Consider the following 22,469-nt stretch of genomic DNA (forward strand, 5'->3'; position numbering starts at 1 on the left):
GGATTTTCGAATTCACATATTTTTTCCTCAAAAGCTCAACTAATTACCTTTCTTTTGAAACATGGCGCTTTAAGATTGGTTGATTTTTGAAAAATGTACTTTTTGCTAAAATCGATGAAAAATTTCATTTTTTGACCATCCTATTTCGGATAGGAGCACCCTAATCGCCAAACAAAAAATACGAGTCTAATTATTTGGATCAAAGGACCCCCACTCCAAATTTGAGCCAAATCGGATCACTTTTGATTTGGATACTTCCTGTTTGACGTGGAATGGCTGTAAAAACACATCTAAAAAAAATCCTATAATTTTTTCTCTGCAACTTTGAAAATCAGGAAATTAGTTTCTGAGATGCAGCTTTACAAAGAGTTCAATTCGATGCAGATTAATTTCTCTAGGTGTCACATAATAGCCTGTAATATTCAACTGACGATATCTCGGAAAATATTTGTCCGTTCTTCAACTGAAACATTTGTAAAATTTTCTGATCTTTTGAAATATATATTTTTTTAAATCATGCTTAACTTTTAAAAGGTCTAAAAACCATGTTTTTGTCTTTTTTTATATTTTAAACAAAAAAAAAAAAAGAAGATTTGCAAGTAAGTTTTGCCGCGAGTTTAATACAACTTTTGAGAGTCAGAACCTCAGAACGATCTTATGCACCAGGTTTCCGATGAACACGCACTGCCCTTATACTTACATCCCACCCTTGAATTCAAAATCTAATTGTTATTTTACTGATTATTGTTTGCTCCTGAAATCTTCCCTAATGTTGGCTATGTTTATCTATTGCTATTTCTTCTGTCTTGGTGTTTTGTAACATTTTTTGGTCAAAAAAAGGAGAAAAGCTCGGAACTTAACCTCAAAGGTAAACAACGGAATGCGAGGAGCCCTTTATCAAAAAATCTGTAAAGTACTTTTCGATTGCAAATTCAATTTTGCATTAAAAAATAATGTCAAACTTGTTTTTGCATGAAACTTCGATTTTTTCCAAAAATCACTATTTTTTCAAAAATTTATAACTCGGCGGCAGATTTTTTGACCATGTTTCTCTATGGCTCAAAAGTTGCGAATTTTGTCCCCTAAAACATATCAAAAATCTCGAAAATCAAAAACAATACCTACAACTTTGCCGAAGACACCAAATTGATCAGAAAATTCACTCAAAAGTTACAGCTGTTTGAATATTTACATACCATTTTTGTATGGACCGCTGCCAAAATTGTATGGAGACTTGTATGGGTGAACCAATGACGCAAAATAGCTTATTTGGTCATAGGGAAGGCCCCCAAAAAGTTTGAGCCAAATCAAAAAATACAAAAAATAAAAATGGTCGAAATCGGCCGATTTCGTAGAGAGTTGCTCATATAGTTGAACAGAATGAAAGAGTTGCAGTAAGATATTTCTATTTTTGACATGTTTATTTTGATTGTACTTACCCTGTAATCTTACCACCTTAAAATAAATATAAATAAATGAAACAACATTTGTTCGGAGTACTTAAACTTTATTAATAGCTCTCAGATATATATACTTTTTCAAAGAGAAATAGTTAACAATAATTTATCCTTTGTTTCATTTTTTTTTTGTTCCTTTGTTTATGTATGAAATATAGACAATTACCAAGTATCACGCTAGTTTACATAGCACATACAAATAAACATGGTTCTGAAAACGGCCGTTTTATGTAATAAATTTATTATCTTCTTAGCAAAATGATAACAGCACTACTGATTGATTGTAGGAGCAAAGCGGCAAAACTAATCATTCCAACTTTCTGGGCAAGTCCCAATTGCAAAGGAAAGAAAACAGCCAATCTCATCGCTGCTGCTGACATTGTTATGATGCGTGTGTTGCCTCAGATCCATAAATAAATGAGTAACAACTGGAATGCACAGTTTAGTGTTCTTTTTATTGATATTTTTTCTTTTAATTCAATCAACGCGTTAAGTGATTTTTTTTTAGAGTGTGATTGTTCGACTTTGGACGCAAACGTGGAATAAACAGCAGGAACGCTCAAGAACGGAAGCAGATCGAGATCATAAATGCAAGCAGTTTTTTTGTTGTTCTATTTTTTTAGTGTGTTTTGTATAGAAAAAACGAGTAAAATGTGACCGCACTCGTGTGATCCCGCTGACTTGTTTTAAATATTCCTACAACATGGATTATTGATTACGCTCGTTTTGGTTTACATTTCTATAAAAGTGAGGGGGATTACACGTAAAATTTCTCTCTCAAAGCTCAAAATAAAGATCATTCTCTCTTTTCATAATGTGTTGTGTTTTTATAATACTTCATTACATGCGTATTATTTATAATTTCAAGCAAATTTCTACTCACTTTGTGAAAAATTTAATAACTTTTGACCAAAAAAGGAACCCGCAGCGCTCGTCGCTTAACAAATTACACAATTTCCTATCATTCTACGGCTTTCGTTCATGCACAGTTTCACGCTCGCGTGATCATTCGAGGAGGGACACACTGGACAAAAGTACTTTGATTAATGTTCTGTTTCTGTGTGTTAATGTTTCATGCTCTTATCTAGTCTAGCTAGTCTAATTTCGTGCTGGATTGAGGGGCTCTCTCACTTCTACCACTTATTATGTACACAGTTTCACTATAGATTCTCTCTCTACGAGTGCTCGATAGGTCCGATAGGTCCTACCGACTGCTGCGAGAAAACCGAGCCGAATATTTACACAACACTGTCACACAATTGAGGGAGAGGGGGCGGTAGAAAAATTCAATCTTTTCATTGGTCTTTTCGTGTGCTTTTCGCGAAAAATAAATCCTCAAAATGAGCTCTCTCTCTCTTCTATCTGTTGCTGTTAGCTTACGGAAAACAATAGAAGAAAACGCGTCCTAACTTTCTATCAATGACGATGATGACGATGTCGTTGGAAAACTAAATGACGCTAAAGAAGAATCAATGAGTGTTTTGAGTGTGTGAAGAGGACTGGGAGGGGAAATCTATGAAATTCTAGCGTTGGCGTCGGCGAGATTGATCGAGAGGCGCAGCGTGTTTGCTAGCTTTCTGCTATTGTTCTCGTGATCGCCGCCGTCCTCATTATCGTCGTCGTCGTCATCATCGCACGTGGTGTTTTTCATCGTCGCCGTCAGTTCGTCTCATGCAATCTCTTTGGCGACGGGCACGATCGCTTCCCAGTACTTCATTTGCTGCAAAATAAAGCATATATGTTTTAGCGATTTGGTCTTAATCAAGCTAAAATCTGATCGTACCTGCTGCTGGTGCGCCATCTGGTCCTCCAGGTACTTGATGATGGTCGATTTGAAGTCGCGGGCGCGCGTCAGCTCGAAGCGCTCCATCTCCTTCTTGATCTCGGCGCTAATGTTGTCAAACTCCTTCTGGCAGCGCTGCACCTTGGCCTCCCACTGTGAAAGAAAAATAAGATTTTTTTTTGTTGAAGAGAAGAGAAGTAATTTTGGGCCACTTTTTTTTCGTTTTTCTGTTATAAGTTGTTGAGAAATATGACCACAAAAGTGCTCTAAAATGCTATGGAAATTGTAAATCCAAGATGGAGCTCGAAATAGCAGTTATAAAATATTGAATCGTTGTTCGCGACTGTATTACTCAATCAGGTTGTTTTTTTCGGCTCAGCAGTCAGAGAAAAATTCAAAAACTCAAAATGTATTTTTCCGAGAACATTAATATAAAAAGCGTTACTTAATCCACCTTCAGGTGGTTGATGCTTTCCTCAAATTTATTAAACATTTTTATAATTGATATTTAGCATTGTTTGTTTAGTAAGTTTGAAATGATAACTAGCTGTTCATCCTGCTCACGTCAGTTTATGTGTGCATAGATTAGAAATAAACAGAAAGCAGTGCTTGCTTGTATAACGGTTTGGTCCGTTTATATTGTTGAGTGTATCTCCAGCGCCGGTGGCAAACATCGAAGCAAATCAAATTTGCACCCGACGTCAACCCTACCGCGGTACCTGTCGCGGTAGCAAATTTGCACTCAGTTCTTCGGGATTCCGCTTTTTTTTTCAACTTATTTTTATTAGGTCCTTTTAGGTGCTGTGACCAGGTTGGGACCGAGGATCAATAAAACAATATATAACAAAAAAAAAACTCCTTAAATTCCATACTTGGAGATCATGTAACTGACGAGGGTTACTTGGTCCAAGCGGGTCTTGCAGGTCTTGAACCTGCCGATGTACGCGGAGAAAATCCCCCACAGCTCAGCCGAACTGTAGAGTACCTCCCCGGCTTCCTTTTCCGTGGCTCCACCGTCTCGGGGGCCACCTTGGCTGTTTCCTGCGGGACGAGGGCGATCCTTGGATTTTCCGTCCGGAACTGCGCCCGGCAGCGGAGGGAACTCCGCCGGCGTAAACGCCGGAACTGCTGGACTCTGCTTCTCCGCCTTCCTTGCCGGCGGTTTCGGTTTCGACGCCTGCTGGCGCCTCCGGATGAAGTCCGCACGCTTAGGGCAGCTGCGGTCCGTGGCTTCGTGGGCTCCAGAGCAGTTGGCACACCGCTTCGGCTCGGCTTCTTGGACTTTGCACTCGTCCGTTTTGTGGGGACCCCCACAGTTGTTGCACCTGCCTTTTAGGTGACAGTTCCTAGTTCCATGACCCAGCTGCAAGCAGTTCCTGCACTGGGTCACGTTCTGCCGCTTGTTCCGGTAGGCCTCCCACCGGATGATAGTGCTTGCCACAACTTTCATTGCAGAGAGCTTCTTCAGATTGGTGTATCCCTTGGGGAAGACCACAATGTACGGAGTTTCGTCCACGGTGGACTTTTCCTTCCGCTTGATGATATGCACCTCCAGCGCGTCCAGCTTGAGATCCCTCTTCAGAAGGTACTTGACCTCGTCCGGTTTCAGTTCATCAGGAAAACCACGAAGAACCACCCGATGATTTCGTTCGCTCCGCCGATCGTGGGTGTAGAATTCCACTTTCTTTTTCTTGAGTAGCTCTTGCAACTTGTCAAAATCTTTGACAGAGAAGCAGGTCACCTTGGTTCCAAATCGGGTTAGTTTGTAAATCGGTTTGAAACCTAATTTACAACTTTCCACTATCGCCACGAGCTTGTAAAAATCCGTGGTGTTCTTCACCACCAAAGGTGGTTGCTTTTGTTTACCTGCCGACTGGCCGGGTAGTGGAACCGCCGGGGCGTCCCCTCCTCCTGCTGGGCTGGCATTGTTGTTGTTTTTGTTATCCGCTAACGGGCTGAACTTGTTGTTGTTGAGCAGGGTCTTCTCAACTTTTTCTCCTTCGATGCCGATTCCAGTGACCTCGCTGGACTTCTTCCGCTTCCGATTCCCGCGGACGGGACGAAAATCTTCCTCCTCGGAGGATTCCTCCACCTCCATCTGTCAAAAACTTCCCGGGATTTCGCTTTGCTACCCGGTATTCAGCGTGTTTGCTACCGCATCAAATGGAATTGTGCACAAAAAAAGAAACAAGAATAAACAAAATAAAAAAATAATGATTTTTTTATGTTTAAAAAAATAAAATTTCAAATAAATCAAAAATAATAAAAGATAACATAACAATAACAATATATTCAAAGTTTATGTCGAGAAGTAAAACGAGTTGGCAACGAAAAAAACCCCATCTATTGAAGTTACACCTCTTTGCCATCTTGTCGTTCGCATTCATAAACCAGATACAAAAATTACAAATATCGAACGAATGACTAGCACGAGGCGAGAGCGAGAACGCGAGAAAAAAGGAGAGCGCGAGCGAGGAGAGAAAAGGACTACAACTTCTCTCCCTCGCTCGCGAGTGAGAAAAGTTTCCCTTTTGCTCACTCGAATCCCAACACTGGTTATTTCTGATATCTAGACTAGAGAGGGTCTAGTGCAACTTATTTTTTTGAAGATTTTTTTTTTCGATGGGTGTACCCCATTTGGCATAATGGACATTTGGCATAACGGGTTTTCAAGAAGGACGTTTGGCATAATGGACGTTTGGCATAATTGGTCCAAAACTTTAGGGACGTTTGGAATAATGGACATTTGGCATAATAAACGTTTGGCGTAATGGACGTTGGGCATGATTATTTCTAGATTATTTTTGTTTTATTTTTCCCCAATAGTAAATAGTTTCCTTTTTGAATAATTCACAATAAATCTTTTTAATGAAATTTTGATATTTTTATTGAAGATTTAGGTTAAAGAAGGATCTCTTGTTAGCTTTACATTTTTCCCCAATCAATATAATTAGCAATGATTTTTTTAAATAAAATTTTCTCTTCTTTTATATGAAATTCAACTTAAAGATGAAAAAATCTCTTCAAATCTTTGACAAACGTAAATTTCTACACTGTGCTCCAAGGCTACGCCCATACATTCCCGTGGGGATTTGGGAGGGGATGTTTTTGTTGTTCACTAGTGGCAAAAGTGCAGGGAACCCATGCGAATTTTCCCTTCATTAATATTCAACCTAAATTAGGGATGTGCATTTTTTTTGAATATGTTACAAATGAGTAATGAAAGCTGTGAAACTTTCCCTTCTTTTATTTTAAATTCAACTTTTTGAAGGGAAAATCTCTAAAAAAATACTTTTGGAATATTTGACAATTGAGTTTGTTCCCTTCTTCGCAATTCGCAATTGAGTTTGTTCCCTTCTTGTATATAAAATCAACTTATAGTAGGAAAAGTCTCTTTAAAGATTCACATTTTGCCACTCTTTAAATGTTTGAAAATCGCATTATTTTAATGTTTTTCACCTACCTCTATTCAAAAAGTCTATTTAATAAGCAATTATTTTTTTTAACAATTGTCACTTCTTTCAGATAAGTTTTGACTAAATACAAGATGGTAAAATTGTATAAACAACTTTATTGCAAAAAATGAAGCAACAGACAAAAAATGTGCAAAAATGATAGAAATGTTTAAAGAGAACATCTATAAGAGAATCTTCCTCTTCAAGTTGAATATAAAAAAAATGGGAAAATTGCATGAAAAAACATTATTGCAAAATATTTAAAGAAAGGCAAAATCGACATCCCTTCACCCAAAATACAGGGTTGAGATTATAGTTCCATCAACATTTATAGAGAGCTCAATGCTCGATAGAATAATGTTACCAACTCACACCTGCAAAACAATCAATTTCATTAATTAATAAAAAAACTAACTTAATCCACCTATGTGGTTTGAGCCTTCCTCACTCATTACCAACAATGGCTGATATGATGGGGTTGTACACAAATTTCATCTATTTTTTAGAACCGGAACAAAAAAAAGTACATAAATATAACTTAAGAGGCCATATCTCGAGAACGGGTTGCCAGATCTTCAATGTTTTGGACTCGTTGGAAAGGTCTTTTGATAACCTAACCAACGATGGGTCGGATGGTGGATCCGGACATAGTTTACATACATTTAAGTGAGATCCGGCTTCCAAAAAGTACATCAATATCACTTAAGTGGCCATATCTCGAGACAGGGTTGCCAGATCTTCAATGTTTTGGACTCGTTAGAAAGGTCTTTTGATAACCTTACCAACGATGGGTCGGATGATGGACCCGGATATAGTTTACATACAGTTAAGTGAGATCTGGCTTTCAAAAAGTGCACCAATATCACTTAAGTGGCCATATCTCGAGACAGGGTTGCCAGATCTTCAATGTTTTGAACTCGTTGGAAAGGTCTTTTGATAACCTAACCAACGATGGGTCGGATGGTGGATCCGGACATAGTTTACATACATTTAAGTGAGATCCGGCTTTCAAAAAGTACATCAATATCACTTAAGTGGCCATATCTCGAGACAGGGTTGCCAGATCTTGAATGTTTTGGACTCGTTGGAAAGGTCTTTTGATAGCCTAACCAACGATGGGTCGGATGGTGGACCAAGACATAGTTTACATACAGTTAAGTGAAATCCAAATATATGTGAAAACACATTTTTATACATAACTTTTGAACTACTTATCGAAACTTCAATCTGTATATGACTCGATCTATGGGACCCTAAACCAAGTCGAATGCAACAGGTTTGGGTCAAATCGGTTCAGCCAGTGCCGAGAAACATGAGCTAGTTTGTTGGTCACATACATACATACACACACACATACACACAGACATTTGTTCAGTTTTCGATTCTGAGTCGATATGTATACATGAAGGTGGGTCTACGACGTTTTTATACAAAGTTCATTTTTAGAGCAGGATTATAGCCTTACCTCAGTGAGGAAGGCAACAGTAAATCTGCAACAAGAGTCATACATCGACATCTGACTACCCTTGTGTCACAAAGCTGTGGTGGCCAGTTTAGTCATTGAGTTATTCTCCCTGGTTCAATTCCCGTAGACTACACATTTTGTTTTGAACTTTTCCTTGAAATGGACTCGATGGCATAATTTTCTCGGTCATCTACAACTGTGTTCTCTGTGTCTGTAAATCTTACCGCTACTCTCTTGTCGGACGAGTGCTGTCCAGTTCTGGGTTATTTAGATTGAATTCGAAAAAATAAGGGAAACATGTGAATTTATTTAGAGATTTTTACTTCTTCAAGTTAAATTATGATCAAAAGAAGGGAAAATTACATTATAACAGATATCTTAGATATTTTTGGATGTACCGGGCAGCAATCAAATTGTCTAAGAATATTGAATTGACCATTCTGGCACCCCCTACAGCGTGGTGCAGACCCGTTATGCTATGCTATGCTATGCTAATATTAAAGAAGGAAAAATTGCATAAAAAACAATATGTTGGGGCCGAGCCTTCCTGCCCAACACAGAAATTGTTAACGAGGAGTTCGCTGGGTCGTTTCCTGTGGTCCTGTTCCTCGTCCGGGTCGTAAATCCTTTGGAGAACTTGGTTGGTCACTTCTTGGGGTTGTCCAGGGCTCTAGTCCGACCGTAGAGCCAGTAAAACGCACATTTACACCAAACACGTATATTTTCTACTTAATCGCGCTATATTTACAGTAGTTCTAAGTTAGTCGTAGTTATTAAGTTTCCAGTATCCGACTGGGGCGCGGAACGCGCGGAGGCACCGTGGCCTCGTTACCCGACCATGGTTCGGTTTGTACTGATCCTGACCTATCCCAAAGAGCTGATAATTAGCCTAATTGTCGTAGATTGCGTAATAAGAGTACAATTGTGTTATCTCAGAGAAGTGATCGCAACTCCCTGAGAGAGATCATTCCCTGGACCCGTGAGATGTTGGTTCTGGTCAAGTTATCGTTTTGCTGTCCTACTCTAACCTACAGTGAGGCTCCCGAGCTCCCGAACATTCTCACCCACCCTGAAATTTCCCCTAAAATTTCTGAACTCCTATTACATAAGTTAAAATCCAAAAATATGTACACAAACATGGTCAAAACTGTTACAAATATTGAAAAAATGTGTCTAAAGTTGGTGTACCTAAACCTGGTCCAAGTTGGTTTGATCCATGACTTAATTGCTCACCCACCGTTTGGTAACGTGGAGTGACTCAAGATAATTTGTTGACCTCCTAGCAGTTCATTGATGTAGTTTTCCTTCCCCCAATTGAATGCTCCCAGTCATGTGACTGATTCACAACGACTCTCCATCAATGCTGTGCAGGTGTGGTCCGTCCTGGTTCTCCTAACCGTTGATAATCAGCTGCGTCCTGCCGCTGATCCTTGCCAGCGCACGCCGTGTACGCTCCTGTTGGTAGTGCACCATCGAGTCCTCGACCGGATGTGCCTGTAGACCTTGACCGCCGATGCAGGTGTTGTACAACACTTGTAGTCCCGCCGCCTTGATTCACCGTTGTTGTACGACGTCGGTTGACGCCGTCATCTCAGCCAGACGTCTTTGGAATCTTGCAGTGATACCACCTTCACTGTCAGCAGAACCGGGTTCATTGGAAAGCAGCTCTCCCGCTGCTGGTGTGCCGTGAGCCCCTGCTCTGCCAACTGAATCTCGATGTAACCGGAGCCCATACTCCGTAGGTGTGCTTCCCTTTTTGCTGTGTCTCAGCAGTCGACGACCGATTGCCGAGCCCTCGACGACGTCGCGTGTGGATGTGGTAGTTTGTGGATTCTCCAAGCGAAGTGATCACCGAAACCAATACCGATCCTCGCGTTCTTGCGAACAGCCTTTCCGTTGACGAGGCTGAACCCTTGGTAGTTGCAGTGTATCCTCAACTGCTTGAGTTGACACCGGAACCGGACACAGGAAGTGTCGTGGGTGTGTGTATGCGCAGTGCTCCGTTAACTGCTTGGAGGGTGGAAGTCCACTCTTCGCTTGCCCTGTTGTAACGTGGTCGTAGAGTTCGTCCTGGACTGCACGTGGGATGGGAGCCCGTTGCTCCGCTGGCCCGATATTTTGAATCCGTAGGAACCGGAACCCTTGCTCCGTGGTGTTCGCTTTGACCTATGATTCCACCCGTGGGAATGCTTCACCAGCTGCCCTTGCAGTGGTCACATGATCTGGTATCGTCCTTGGTGACCAGATCGCCGGTTGGTTGGCTGAATCAAAAATCCTTCCATTGGACTCTTTCGCCAGGTGTGCGCGTCCCAGTGACGCAGCACTCGCGTAGGTGGGATGACCGTTTCCCGAAACCTTTGGATGACGTCCCAGTGACGTCAGCTTGCCTCTAGAGTGACCACTCTAGAGGTTGCAGTGCTCCTGACTGCTTGGGATGGGAGCCCAGTGCTCCGCTTGTCCAGGTTGGACCCTGAACCCTTGGTTGGATTGTGCAGCGCGTCCTCAGCTGCTTTGGATGGGAGCTGGGTGCTCCGTTTGTTCAGGTGGGATCCTGAACCCTTGTTTCGGGAATGTGCAGCGTGTCCTTGGCTGCTTGGGGTGGGAGCCCAGTGCTCCGCATGTCCAGGTGGGATCCTGGACCCTGGCCTTGGACCGGTCAGTGGGTGGTGGCATTCCTTGTGGCCACGCTTGTATCCAATGCCACGTGGCGACCGTTCGCCGATCGTGGTCGATGACGTCCCAATGACGTCACGCTTGGTAGACATGGTTCAGCCTCCCTGAGCCACGCCTGCGCTCCGAACTCCGGACCCTGCCCAGAGTAGCACCCTGTCATAACCGTCCTTGGCTACGATAAACCTTGGTAGTGTGGATTCTGCATAACTCCAAAACGTCGCCCTTGGCAACATTCGCATCCACAACCCTGCCGTGGTAGTTGTTGAATGGTGTTCCAACCGAGATGAATGAGGTGTGTGACGTCACCATAGACGTTTTCCAGAACCAGTATCAGATGTTTCCCGTGCTTGCTGTCCAGCGAGCCCTTCCCGCATTTCTCAATCAGTCGACGAGCAGCAACATGTAGAAGAGGATAGAAACGAATCTGAGTGTGTGTAGATCCGATGTCCGGCTTCGGCGGACATATACAATAGCCATCTTTACCTTACAAAACACTTGCATGTGCCTCCTCTTCGTGCTGCGAGACGTCCCGAACCGATCCCGTTCCGATCAGTCACGTGGTGCGAGCGACCAAAAGTAAACAATTCGAAGTAGTAATTGTTTGATTGTGTGGTTCCCCGAGATGTTGAGTCGGACTTGATGGTTATCCTCGCCGACTGGACTCCTGGTAGCTTGGGTTGAAAGACTTGGCGAGAGATAATAATTGTACTCCCACGCGACTCGTCAAGCCTTGTCCAGATGTTGAAAGTATGTGGACCATCTCTCACAGTTGGTCCCAGTTAAGCCTTTGGAAGTAAAGGATTTCCCTCGTTGAGTGTGTGTGAACGAGCTGCCTTGGGTGTAGTGATGATCGTTCCATATCCACACAATGCCACACTTTCGCAGTTCCTTGCGATCATGCGATGACGATCACGTGTTAGTAGGTTGGCACACGAGTAGTAGTGCACAGTATCCAGACCAGTGGACTGTATGTAGATCCCTAGCCGTGTAACCAATACGGCAACCTTCCGAGTAGTTGTGGTGATGCGATGAACTTCCAAGTGGTGGTAATCCGACGATCTTGATGATCTGCGTGATCGCGTAACCTCTATGCCGATTCCACATCGACAACGATCACTCGATGCGGGCGTGTAGTGGTGTTTGGCGAAATGGAATTTGGTGTTAGAACCGAGTAGTTGCTTGCTTCGGCATGCGACATATACTGAACTAATATTTACCTGGAAAACTGACTGCCGAGCAGGTTCAGTATTGTCCGAGCTGGGTTGGTTTAGTACGACCTCCCTCCAGATCCGTAACAGCTCCCGATGAACTGTCTAGAAGCAGCAAATCCGTGTTGTTCCAGATTCAACTCGATCTCGTTTGGTCCATGATGATAAAGTTGAACTTCGACGGGAAATCCAAATCCCGCAAATCGACCAGAAGTGAGCCATCCGTTGGCGTAGAGTTGACCACCGGCCAGTGTGGTGCTTGTAATCATCCATCGCGGTCCATAGGGTTAAAGAACGCCATTTGCCTTGGCGCAAATCCAACAAGTACGTGGTACTAGAGCGGGCTTTGTACAAACCGATTGCTAGTGGTGGTGTTAGCTCCAACTAGCGCCAATTCCATCCGCGATGGCCGAATCCCTTTGTCCTTCCATCCATAGACGCAGCGTTCTCCCCGGGCCGGATCCATCCTGGATCCGGCTCGAAGGACCATTATGTTGGGGCCGAGCCTTCCTGCCCAACACAGAAATTGTTAACGAGGAGTTCGCTGGGTCGTTTCCTGTGGTCCTGTTCCTCGTCCGGGTCGTAAATCCTTTGGAGAACTTGGTTGGTCACTTCTTGGGGTTGTCCAGGGCTCTAGTCCGACCGTAGAGCCAGTAAAACGCACATTTACACCAAACACGTATATTTTCTACTTAATCGCGCTATATTTACAGTAGTTCTAAGTTAGTCGTAGTTATTAAGTTTCCAGTATCCGACTGGGGCGCGGAACGCGCGGAGGCACCGTGGCCTCGTTACCCGACCATGGTTCGGTTTGTACTGATCCTGACCTATCCCAAAGAGCTGATAATTAGCCTAATTGTCGTAGATTGCGTAATAAGAGTACAATTGTGTTATCTCAGAGAAGTGATCGCAACTCCCTGAGAGAGATCATTCCCTGGACCCGTGAGATGTTGGTTCTGGTCAAGTTATCGTTTTGCTGTCCTACTCTAACCTACAGTGAGGCTCCCGAGCTCCCGAACACAATAATTGCAAAATATTGACCAAAAACCACAAACTGAGCATCTTTTGAGAGATTATGCCTTCTTTTCGTTTTAAAATAAAAGGAGAGAAAATTGCTTTAAAAATCTCAATTGCATTTCTTTAAAGAAGAGCAAAATGTACATACATTTTTTAGGTTGAATTCAAAAAAGGAGGGAAAATAGTATAAAATCTTTATTGCAAAATATTTAAAGCTTTATTAAGAAATATTCCAAAAAGTGGAAAAATCACATCTATTGAAAGAAAATAGATACTTGATTTTATGAAAAAAAATCTTTTAAAGTAAAATCATCTGTTTAGAAAAAAGGAAAAAAGCTATAAGTTATTAGTCTTTACAAAAAATAAATACTAATTTAACAAAACAAAAAATGCTACAATAATTATGCCAAACGTCCATTATGCCAAACATCCTTGATGATTTTTGAACGAGTTATGCCAAACGTCCATTATGCCAAATGTCCATTATGCCAAACGTCCCTGATGTCTTGGACCAATTATGCCAAACGTCCTTCTTGAAAACTTGTTATGCCAAATGTCCATTATGCCAAATGGGGTACACCCTATTTTCACTAAATTTTTCAAACCAACACAATAGCGTTAAAATTGATAAAGCCTCTAAAACTTTCCTGAAGAAAGTAGGGTACTATCTTGCTCCTGTTAAAAGATAAAGCGTCCTCAAAACTAATCTAAAATGTGTTTTTTGCTCGAATATTTTGGTTATTGGGTCATAAATATGATCTATCAGAAAGAGTTTAAGAGTATTTTTAAGTCCCGCTGCCTAAACCGAGTTGCCACCGTGCCGAAACAGCCCCCCACACTCACCTCTTCCACCTCCTTCTGGGCAAAGTCCAGCTTGTCCCGTCGCTCCTGCAGCTCCAGTTTTGCCTTGTTTTCGCGCTTTTTCGTCAGCTGCATCTGGGCGTGCTGCCAGTTCTGGAACACCTTGACGCGCTCGTGAAACACGTCCTTGATCGCCCCAAACAACCCGATGTAGTCCTTGATGGTTTCGGACAGAATGTACAGGTCGGAGTTGGCCTGCTCGGAGCGCAGCAGCTCGACCTTTTCCTCCACGTCTGCGAGCTGGGACAGCGCCTGCGAGAGGCCGGTGTGTTCCTCGCACGTGCTCAACAGGGCGGCCGATTTCGCGACGCCACCGGTGAGGGTGGCCAGTTCGCGCCGGTGCGTGACCAGTGCCTTGATCGCGGAGTGCAGCTTCTGCATGTGCGCGTCGATCGTCTCCACCTCGGTGATCTTGTCGTTGAACCACGGATCGGTTTCGTCCATCTTGTACGTAATTTTGTTCACCGTTTCGCCCATCTTGTTGAACAGTCTCATCACTCCGGCACCGCTCAGTGCGGCCGTGTTGACCGCCCTCGGCAGCTCCTGGTCACTTTCGAGAAAGTTGACAAAGTCCCCGTCCTGGCAGAGGAACGGATGCTGCGCGACCCGGTTCAAAAAGCGCTCCAGCGAGGCACGCCGATTCTCCACCCACTCCAGGTTGACGCCGGTTCCCGGATCGCTCGCCGGTTGGCTGCCCATCTTCACCTTGGTCGTACCGATGATGTTCTTCTCCGGCGCCGGCGGAACGATCCGGCCCAGTCGCAGGTACTTGCTCACGAGCAGATCGTGCAGTCCGAGGAAATCGCTGAAGCGTCGCATCGTGAAGAACTGGCGCTTCTTGAACTTTAAAATGTTGGTCTTGGTTGAAACTCTGCAAAGTAGAAGGTTTAATTTTATAAATTGCAACAAACTTGTACGAAATCAGAAGCAATCTCACTTGTAAGCCAAATACGAGCCCATCCCGTCGCCGACCTTCTGCGGGTCGGACACGGAAATCTCGATGAACGCGTCGCCGGCCTCGTCGGTCGGAACGTCCTCCATGACGGGCGAAAGCGGTTCCTGTGTAATAGATCGCAACAAGTTCCGTTACTTTAGTGTTTTTCAATGCGAGAGAAAAAGTAGTTCTGTAAAATCATCACCATTGCATCAGGTGTTTGATTCAATTACAATTGCATCAATGTGTTTTCAGTTCAATTGAATCAATTGGCGCCAGTATGGGAAACGGTTGGTAAGTTCAAGGATAGACCGACGTAGTTATGATAATAGGTAGAATGCAACTATTATTTTTTTTCGGAGAACGAAATCGAAATCGAACGAACAGATGGACGTACTCTACAAATACACACTTTTCTTCGAAACTATCGTCAGTGGGGGTGACATTGAGTCTGGGGGTGCTAATTATCTAATAATACTAATTATCATGTGATTGGATCAAAGTATTTTTTTTTACGGATTTTACTATTTTTTTCATGTGCTAAAACAATATTGAAAAATAAAATTTTTCGACACAAGTGCGAAAAGTTCAACTTTTCAGTACCCATTTCAGTGCTGAAAGTTAGACCTACTCAGCACTTGTATCTAAAAGTATTACTTTTCGAATTTATTATTTTTAGTAGATAAAAGTAGGCCTTTTCGTCATGCGAAAATGACCAGAAAAGTACCGTAAAACGAGGTGACTTTGATAGGTTTAAGATTTTTCCGCAAAATGAAGAGTACAAATTAAATACGTACGGAATGGTCTGGAATCATACTGACCGTGGTAGAGAAGTTTTCAAAGTATCTCAAGAAGAACTTTTCATAAAATTTTTAAAAATTTGAAACGATAGTTAACTTTAATTAAGAAAATGGTTTTTTAAGGTTCAATTTCTGATGGACAGTACACATTTTTCAAGCATTTCAGTACTTTGTTCCAGTTTTGAATTTGGTTAAAAAGTGTCGAAATACCTTCTAGAATAACATTTCGCAAAATAGAAATATTTATCCAGTTTATTTTTTTTCTTGACTTTTTGCAGATCTCCCTGACCTTCATTTGATTACTCATAATATTTGCCTCGTAAAACGCCCATTCCCAAACATAAACGCTTATCGGGCCGTGTGATAAGAGTGCACTGAGAAAGGAAATTTCAGCATATCTCGCGACGACTAACACAAAAGTTCTCTAGCACCACACAATTAACGATATTGTATGAAAAATTCACTCGAAGGAAAGAAAGTGAGTGTGAATCATCGTTCGTCACAGTTTTTTTTTCTGCACCTCTGTTTCTCCACCACCAAGAAAGGAAGGGCAAAGAAAAGATGGATCCCAATTGGTTCACCTAATTAATCCAATTTATTGGCCACGGTGGCGGCGGAGGAGGAGTGGCCGCACTTGTGTGACCACAGTAAAGGGAAGCCAACCGATTTTGATTGAACTTGAACTAATTGAAACTGCTCGGCACCCGTTTGTTTACCGGAGAAAACGGATTCACGTACCTGGATGGCCGATTCGAAGATATCGTTCTCGTCATCCGGCGAGGTAATGTCCACATTGTCAAACAGCGGAGGTTGGCCCCCCTGGCCGAGCTGTTGCTGCTGCTGCTGTTCGTCGTCCCCGATTCCGTTGTTCTCCATCATGGTTCCTGTACTGCTCTTCTTCACCGAATCCGCCCTCTTCCCCCGACCTGTCTTTTTTTTCCTCTTCCGACCGACCTTGTCGAAATCCGATTGCAATCGCTCTCTCTCTCGCGTCGAGGAATCAAACCCCCTCAAACTTGGTGCCACGGGCGATGACGACGACTCTTATCGGGTTCCGCGGAAGATGGTTCCTCTCGTTTGCCACACCGACACCACCGATAACGTTCCGAAACACTTGGATTGCTTTCTTTTCCTCTGCACAATCAAAAAATTCTGATGCAGTCAGCAAAAGCAGTTTTTGAGTTTTTTGACAGCTCGGGGATGATGGTTTGTTTTAGTACAACCGGTTTACTTTTCTCAAAGATGCCAAGTTAAAAAGATGGACAGTTTTCACAATCTGGCAAGAACATGGGTAAGAAAGCTCGATCAAAAAAAAAGTTAGATGAGTGAGTGAGTTACTTACGTTGCATAGCTCTTTATTTGTTACCTAAAATTGTGACTCATAATTTAACCTCAGACATCTGTCTGACTGTGAATTAACATCAATTTTTAGCTTTAGAACCTTATTGCTTCATACGGCCAAATCGCAAGAAATAAAAATGCCGGAAATAGATAGGGCGGATGTTTTGAAACTTATAAATTTAAAACATCAGAAATTATAAACTCAAAAATGCGAATGTTAAAAAACAAAAAAAAAAATAATAAAACAAAAAAAAATAGTGAAGATTCAAGAATTCGAAAATTTAAAAATATTAGAGTTTAAACATAAATAATTCCAGAATATAAAAATTTTGAAACTCAAACAAGAATTTAAGAATTTAAGAATTTAAGAATTTAAGAATTTAAGAATTTAAGAATTTAAGAATTTAAGAATTTAAGAATTTAAGAATTTAAGAATTTAAGAATTTAAGAATTTAAGAATTTAAGAATTTAAGAATTTAAGAATTTAAGAATTTAAGAATTTAAGAATTTAAGAATTTAAGAATTTAAGAATTTAAGAATTTAAGAATTTAAGAATTTAAGAATTTAAGAATTTAAGAATTTAAGAATTTAAGAATTTAAGAATTTAAGAATTTAAGAATTTAAGAATTTAAGAATTTAAGAATTTAAGAATTTAAGAATTTAAGAATTTAAGAATTTAAGAATTTAAGAATTTAAGAATTTAAGAATTTAAGAATTTAAGAATTTAAGAATTTAAGAATTTAAGAATTTAAGAATTTAAGAATTTAAGAATTTAAGAATTTAAGAATTTAAGAATTTAAGAATTTAAGAATTTAAGAATTTAAGAATTTAAGAATTTAAGAATTTAAGAATTTAAGAATTTAAGAATTTAAGAATTTAAGAATTTAAGAATTTAAGAATTTAAGAATTTAAGAATTTAAGAACTTAAGAATTTAAGAATTTAAGAATTTAAGAATTTAAGAATTTAAGAATTTAAGAATTTAAGAATTTAAGAATTTAAGAATTTAAGAATTTAAGAATTTAAGAATTTAAGAATTTAAGAATTTAAGAATTTAAGAATTTAAGAATTTAAGAATTTAAGAATTTAAGAATTTAAGAATTTAAGAATTTAAGAATTTAAGAATTTAAGAATTTAAGAATTTAAGAATTTAAGAATTTAAGAATTTAAGAATTTAAGAATTTAAGAATTCAAGCAAAACATTGTAAAAGGTTCAAAGTCCATTTTCAAAACATTGAGAAAAATCAAAATGAAGTTTGGAAAAAGTTTTTCAAATCCTAATTCAAGCTAATGAAGATTATCTAAGAGATTATTCCCTTAAATAGTGAAAAACTATTAAGGCTACGTTGTGCTGTACTTAGAATTACCAAAAAATATATTTTATTCGAGAAAATTGATGAAAAAGCAACAAAGGCCCTGATAAAAATATTTTGCACCATTGGGGGAGAGTTGGCCCTTTTCATTTTAGATCCTTTGAAAACAGTGAAAGTTTCACTTTCCGTTTTGGCCCTTGGCCTAACACGAAGCCCGATTGTTTTTGTTTACTTTTTTTTGGTCGGCCCGTGGCCAAAATAAATCTAACCAAAACAAATCCTAGTCTGTTGTTTGGCCTTTTGCATCCAATCTAATTTTTCAGCATTTTATAATTTTTGGAAGTCTTTTGATTGATTTTAGTGTTAAATATTTTCTGATGTGAGGTGATGGGTGCAATATTCATAGATACCGTCAGAACAATCGCAGGTAAGCCTAGTTTTAAAGAAATCTTTTGCTCTTTTAAGTTAGCTGAAAAATCACGTTACAGAATAAACTGCGAAGTAACGGCCCAGGCTGGCTAAGTCTCCCGAAAAAACGTCGGAGAAAACGTTCCAGGCATATCCAGAAGAGGAAATTGAAACTTTGGAAGCAACTCCGAACAATCAGCCGACGGATGGTGGTGCTACAGTTCCAAAAACGGTCAATTTTTTATACGAGCCCTCCAAAGAGGGTTATAGAAACGCACGGGTTGACCACTTTTCCGGCTGCAGTTTAATCTGTCCGAGTAGGCCTTGCGGTAAACGGTTTACAGACACGAGCAACATATATAACATGACTTGGGTCCTTTTACAATGTTTTGCTTGAATTTAAGAATTTAAGAATTTAAGAATTTAAGAATCTAAGAATTTAAGAATTTAAGAATTTAAGAATTTAAGAATTTAAGAATTTAAGAATTTAAGAATTTAAGAATTTAAGAATTTAAGAATTTAAGAATTTAAGAATTTAAGAATTTAAGAATTTAAGAATTTAAATTTATGAATTTAAGAATTTAAGAATTTAAGAATTTAAGAATTTAAGAATTTAAGAATTTAAGAATTTAAGAATTTAAGAATTTAAGAATTTAAGAATTTAAGAATTTAAGAATTTAAGAATTTAAGAATTTAAGAATTTAAGAATTTAAGAATTTAAGAATTTAAGAATTTAAGAATTTAAGAATTTAAGAATTTAAGAATTTAGGAATTTAAGAATTTAAGAATTTAAGAATTTAAGAATTTAAGAATTTAAGAATTTAAGAATTTAAGAATTTAAGAATTTAAGAATTTAAGAATTTAAGAATTTAAGAATTTAAGAATTTAAGAATCTAAGAATTTAAGAATTTAAGAATTTAAGAATTTAAGAATTTAAGAATTTAAGAATTTAAGAATTTAAGAATTTAAGAATTTAAGAATTTAAGAATTTAAGAATTTAAGAATTTAAGAATTTAAGAATTTAGGAATTTAAGAATTTAAGAATTTAAGAATTTAAGAATTTAAGAATTTGAAAATTTAAGAATTTAAGAATTTTGAAATCAAATGAGTTTGTACATTTTTTTGAGCATGAATATTTCGACAGCCCTAATTTAGCCAAGACACACTTGTGCTAAAGAGAAATCGAGCCAAACATTTCATTAGGGCACAAAACCAAAACGTAAACTTCGGGATTGTTCCACTATTCCATTCATTAGAACACTCTCTATACACTCAAAGTAAAAAGTATCCTTTTTTCATGGTCACCCGTCGTCACCCTTAAAAATTGTATCGAAAATGTACTGATTTTGACATACCCTTTTAAAAGGGTGACGCCGGGTGAACTTATGAAAAGGATAGAAAGTATCCTTTTTGAGGATTGAAAGTACCCTTTTGAGGGATACTTCTGATTTTGAGTGTAGATTCATGCCCTCCAAGATTCAGATTGATAGCAAACAATTCCCTACACGCAAAACGGACATTAGGTATATATTCCTAATTTTTAGGTATAATCGAACCTGACTGCAATAAGGTATTTTATTACTAGTCGGCTATTAGTAATAAAATTACTAATAGCGTTTTAGTACGAGAATTCCTATATTTTAGGTATAATTGTAGAACCAAAATACCTTAATTTTAGGTATTTTCTGGAAAAGTGAGGGAACCAAAATTACTAATATTTAGGTATAATCCAAGATGGCGGACCATGATTATTCCTAATTTTAAGGAATAAATACCTAAATTTGAGGTATTTTCAGAAAAAGTGAGGGATCCAAAATTACTAATATTTAGATATAATCCAAGATGGCGGACCATGATTATTCCTAATTTTTAGGAATAAATACCTTAATTTGAGGTTTTTTCAGAAAAAGTGAGGGATCCAAAATTACTAATATTTAGGTATAATCCAAGATGGCGGACCATGATTATTCCTAATTTTAAGGAATAAATACCTAAATTTGAGGTATTTTCAGAAAAAGTGAGGGATCCAAAATTACTAATATTTAGATATAATCCAAGATGGCGGACCATGATTATTCCTAACTTTTAGGAATAAATACCTAATTTTGAGATATTTTCAGAAAAAAGTGAGGGATCCAAAATTATTAACATTTAGGTATAATCCAAGATGGCGGACCATGATTATTCCTAATTTTTAGGAATAAATACCTAAATTTGAGGTAATTTCATAAAAAGTGAGGGATCCAAAATTACTAATATTTAGGTATAATCCAAGATGGCGGACCATGATTATTCCTAACTTTTAGGAATAAATACCTAATTTTGAGATATTTTCATAAAAAGTGAGGGATCCAAAATTACTAATATTTAGATATAATCCAAGATGGCGGACCATGATTATTCCTAATTTTTAGGAATAAATACCTTAATTTGAGGTTTTTTCAGAAAAAGTGAGGGATCCAAAATTACTAATATTTAGGTATAATCCAAGATGGCGGACCATGATTATTCCTAATTTTAAGGAATAAATACCTAAATTTGAGGTATTTTCAGAAAAGTGAGGGATCCAAAATTACTAATATTTAGATATAATCCAAGATGGCGGACCATGATTATTCCTAACTTTTAGGAATAAATACCTAATTTTGAGATATTTTCATAAAAAGTGAGGGATCCAAAATTACTAATATTTAGATATAATCCAAGATGGCGGACCATGATTATTCCTAATTTTTAGGAATAAATACCTAAATTTGAGGTAATTTCATAAAAAGTGAGGGATCCAAAATTACTAATATTTAGGTATAATCCAAGATGGCGGACCATGATTATTCCTAACTTTTAGGAATAAATACCTAATTTTGAGATATTTTCATAAAAAGTGAGGGATCCAAAATTACTAATATTTAGATATAATCCAAGATGGCGGACCATGATTATTCCTAATTTTTAGGTATAAAAACCTAAATTTGAGGTATTTTCTAGAAAAGTGAGGGATCGAAAATTACTTATACTTAAGAATAATCAAAGATCAAATTATGTATTATCCAAGAGATATGCAGGCAGAAGAAAACCATGGTTTATATGATATTTATATTTTTATTTACATCAAACACAACTATTTCATAGATGTTCTCACCTAAAAATAAATATTAAAATTTAAATTATATATATATATATATATATTTTAATGTATCTATATTTTTAATATTAAATTTATCTATTTTTTATATTTTGGTTTTTTTATGTTTTGATTTTTTAATAGTTAAATATTTTAGTATTTAAATATTTAAATATTTAAATATTTTAATATTTTAATATTAAAATATTTAAATATTTTCATATTTTAATATTTTAAGTTTTTAATTTTTTAATTTTTTAATATTTTAGTATTTTAATATGTTAATATTTTATTATTTTAATATGTTAATATTTTAATATTTTAAGGTTTTAATATTTTAATATCTTAATATGTTAATATGTTAATATGTTAATATTTGAATATTTGAATATTTGAATATTTTAATATTTTATTATTAAAATATTTTAATATTTGAATATTTGAATATTTGAATATTTAAATATTTTAATATTTTAATATTTTAATATTTTAATTTTAACATTTTAATATTTTTATATTTTTATTTTTTTATATTTTTATATTTTAATATCTTTATATTTTAAAATTTTAATATTTGAATATTTTCATTTTTTAATATTTTAATTTTTTATTATTTTAATATTTTAATATTTTAA

The 22,469-nt window shown here is 38.0% G+C and overlaps 1 protein-coding gene across 1 annotated transcript; it reads right to left on the reverse strand.

The window, feature by feature from the left end:
- Positions 1-1,490: 1,490 nt before the first annotated feature.
- LOC6037545 (sorting nexin-2) lies at positions 1,491-16,855 on the reverse strand. Its single transcript, XM_038253947.1, has 5 exons — positions 16,392-16,855; positions 14,857-14,978; positions 13,902-14,790; positions 3,241-3,393; positions 1,491-3,177 (listed from the first exon to the last, which is right to left on the reverse strand). Exons 1-5 carry the CDS (start codon positions 16,530-16,532, stop codon positions 3,127-3,129), a joined length of 1,356 nt encoding a protein of 451 aa, XP_038109875.1. The 5' UTR covers positions 16,533-16,855; the 3' UTR covers positions 1,491-3,126.
- Between the last annotated feature and the right edge of the window lie 5,614 nt (positions 16,856-22,469).

The sequence above is a fragment of the Culex quinquefasciatus genome, chromosome 2 (assembly GCF_015732765.1).
Source record: "Culex quinquefasciatus strain JHB chromosome 2, VPISU_Cqui_1.0_pri_paternal, whole genome shotgun sequence".
In the NCBI taxonomy this organism is placed as follows: Eukaryota; Metazoa; Arthropoda; class Insecta; order Diptera; family Culicidae; genus Culex; species Culex quinquefasciatus.

Bases quoted from the DNA above. Each gene is read 5' to 3' on its own strand.
- LOC6037545 (XM_038253947.1), bottom strand. From the start codon at position 16,532: ATGATGGAGAACAACGGAATCGGGGACGACGAACAGCAGCAGCAGCAA. The intron at 14,791-14,856 runs GTGAGATTGCTT...TCTACTTTGCAG, and splicing joins GGCTCGTATTTGGCTTACAA to AGTTTCAACCAAGACCAACA. The intron at 3,178-3,240 runs GTACGATCAGAT...TTTATTTTGCAG, and splicing joins AGATGGCGCACCAGCAGCAG to CAAATGAAGTACTGGGAAGC.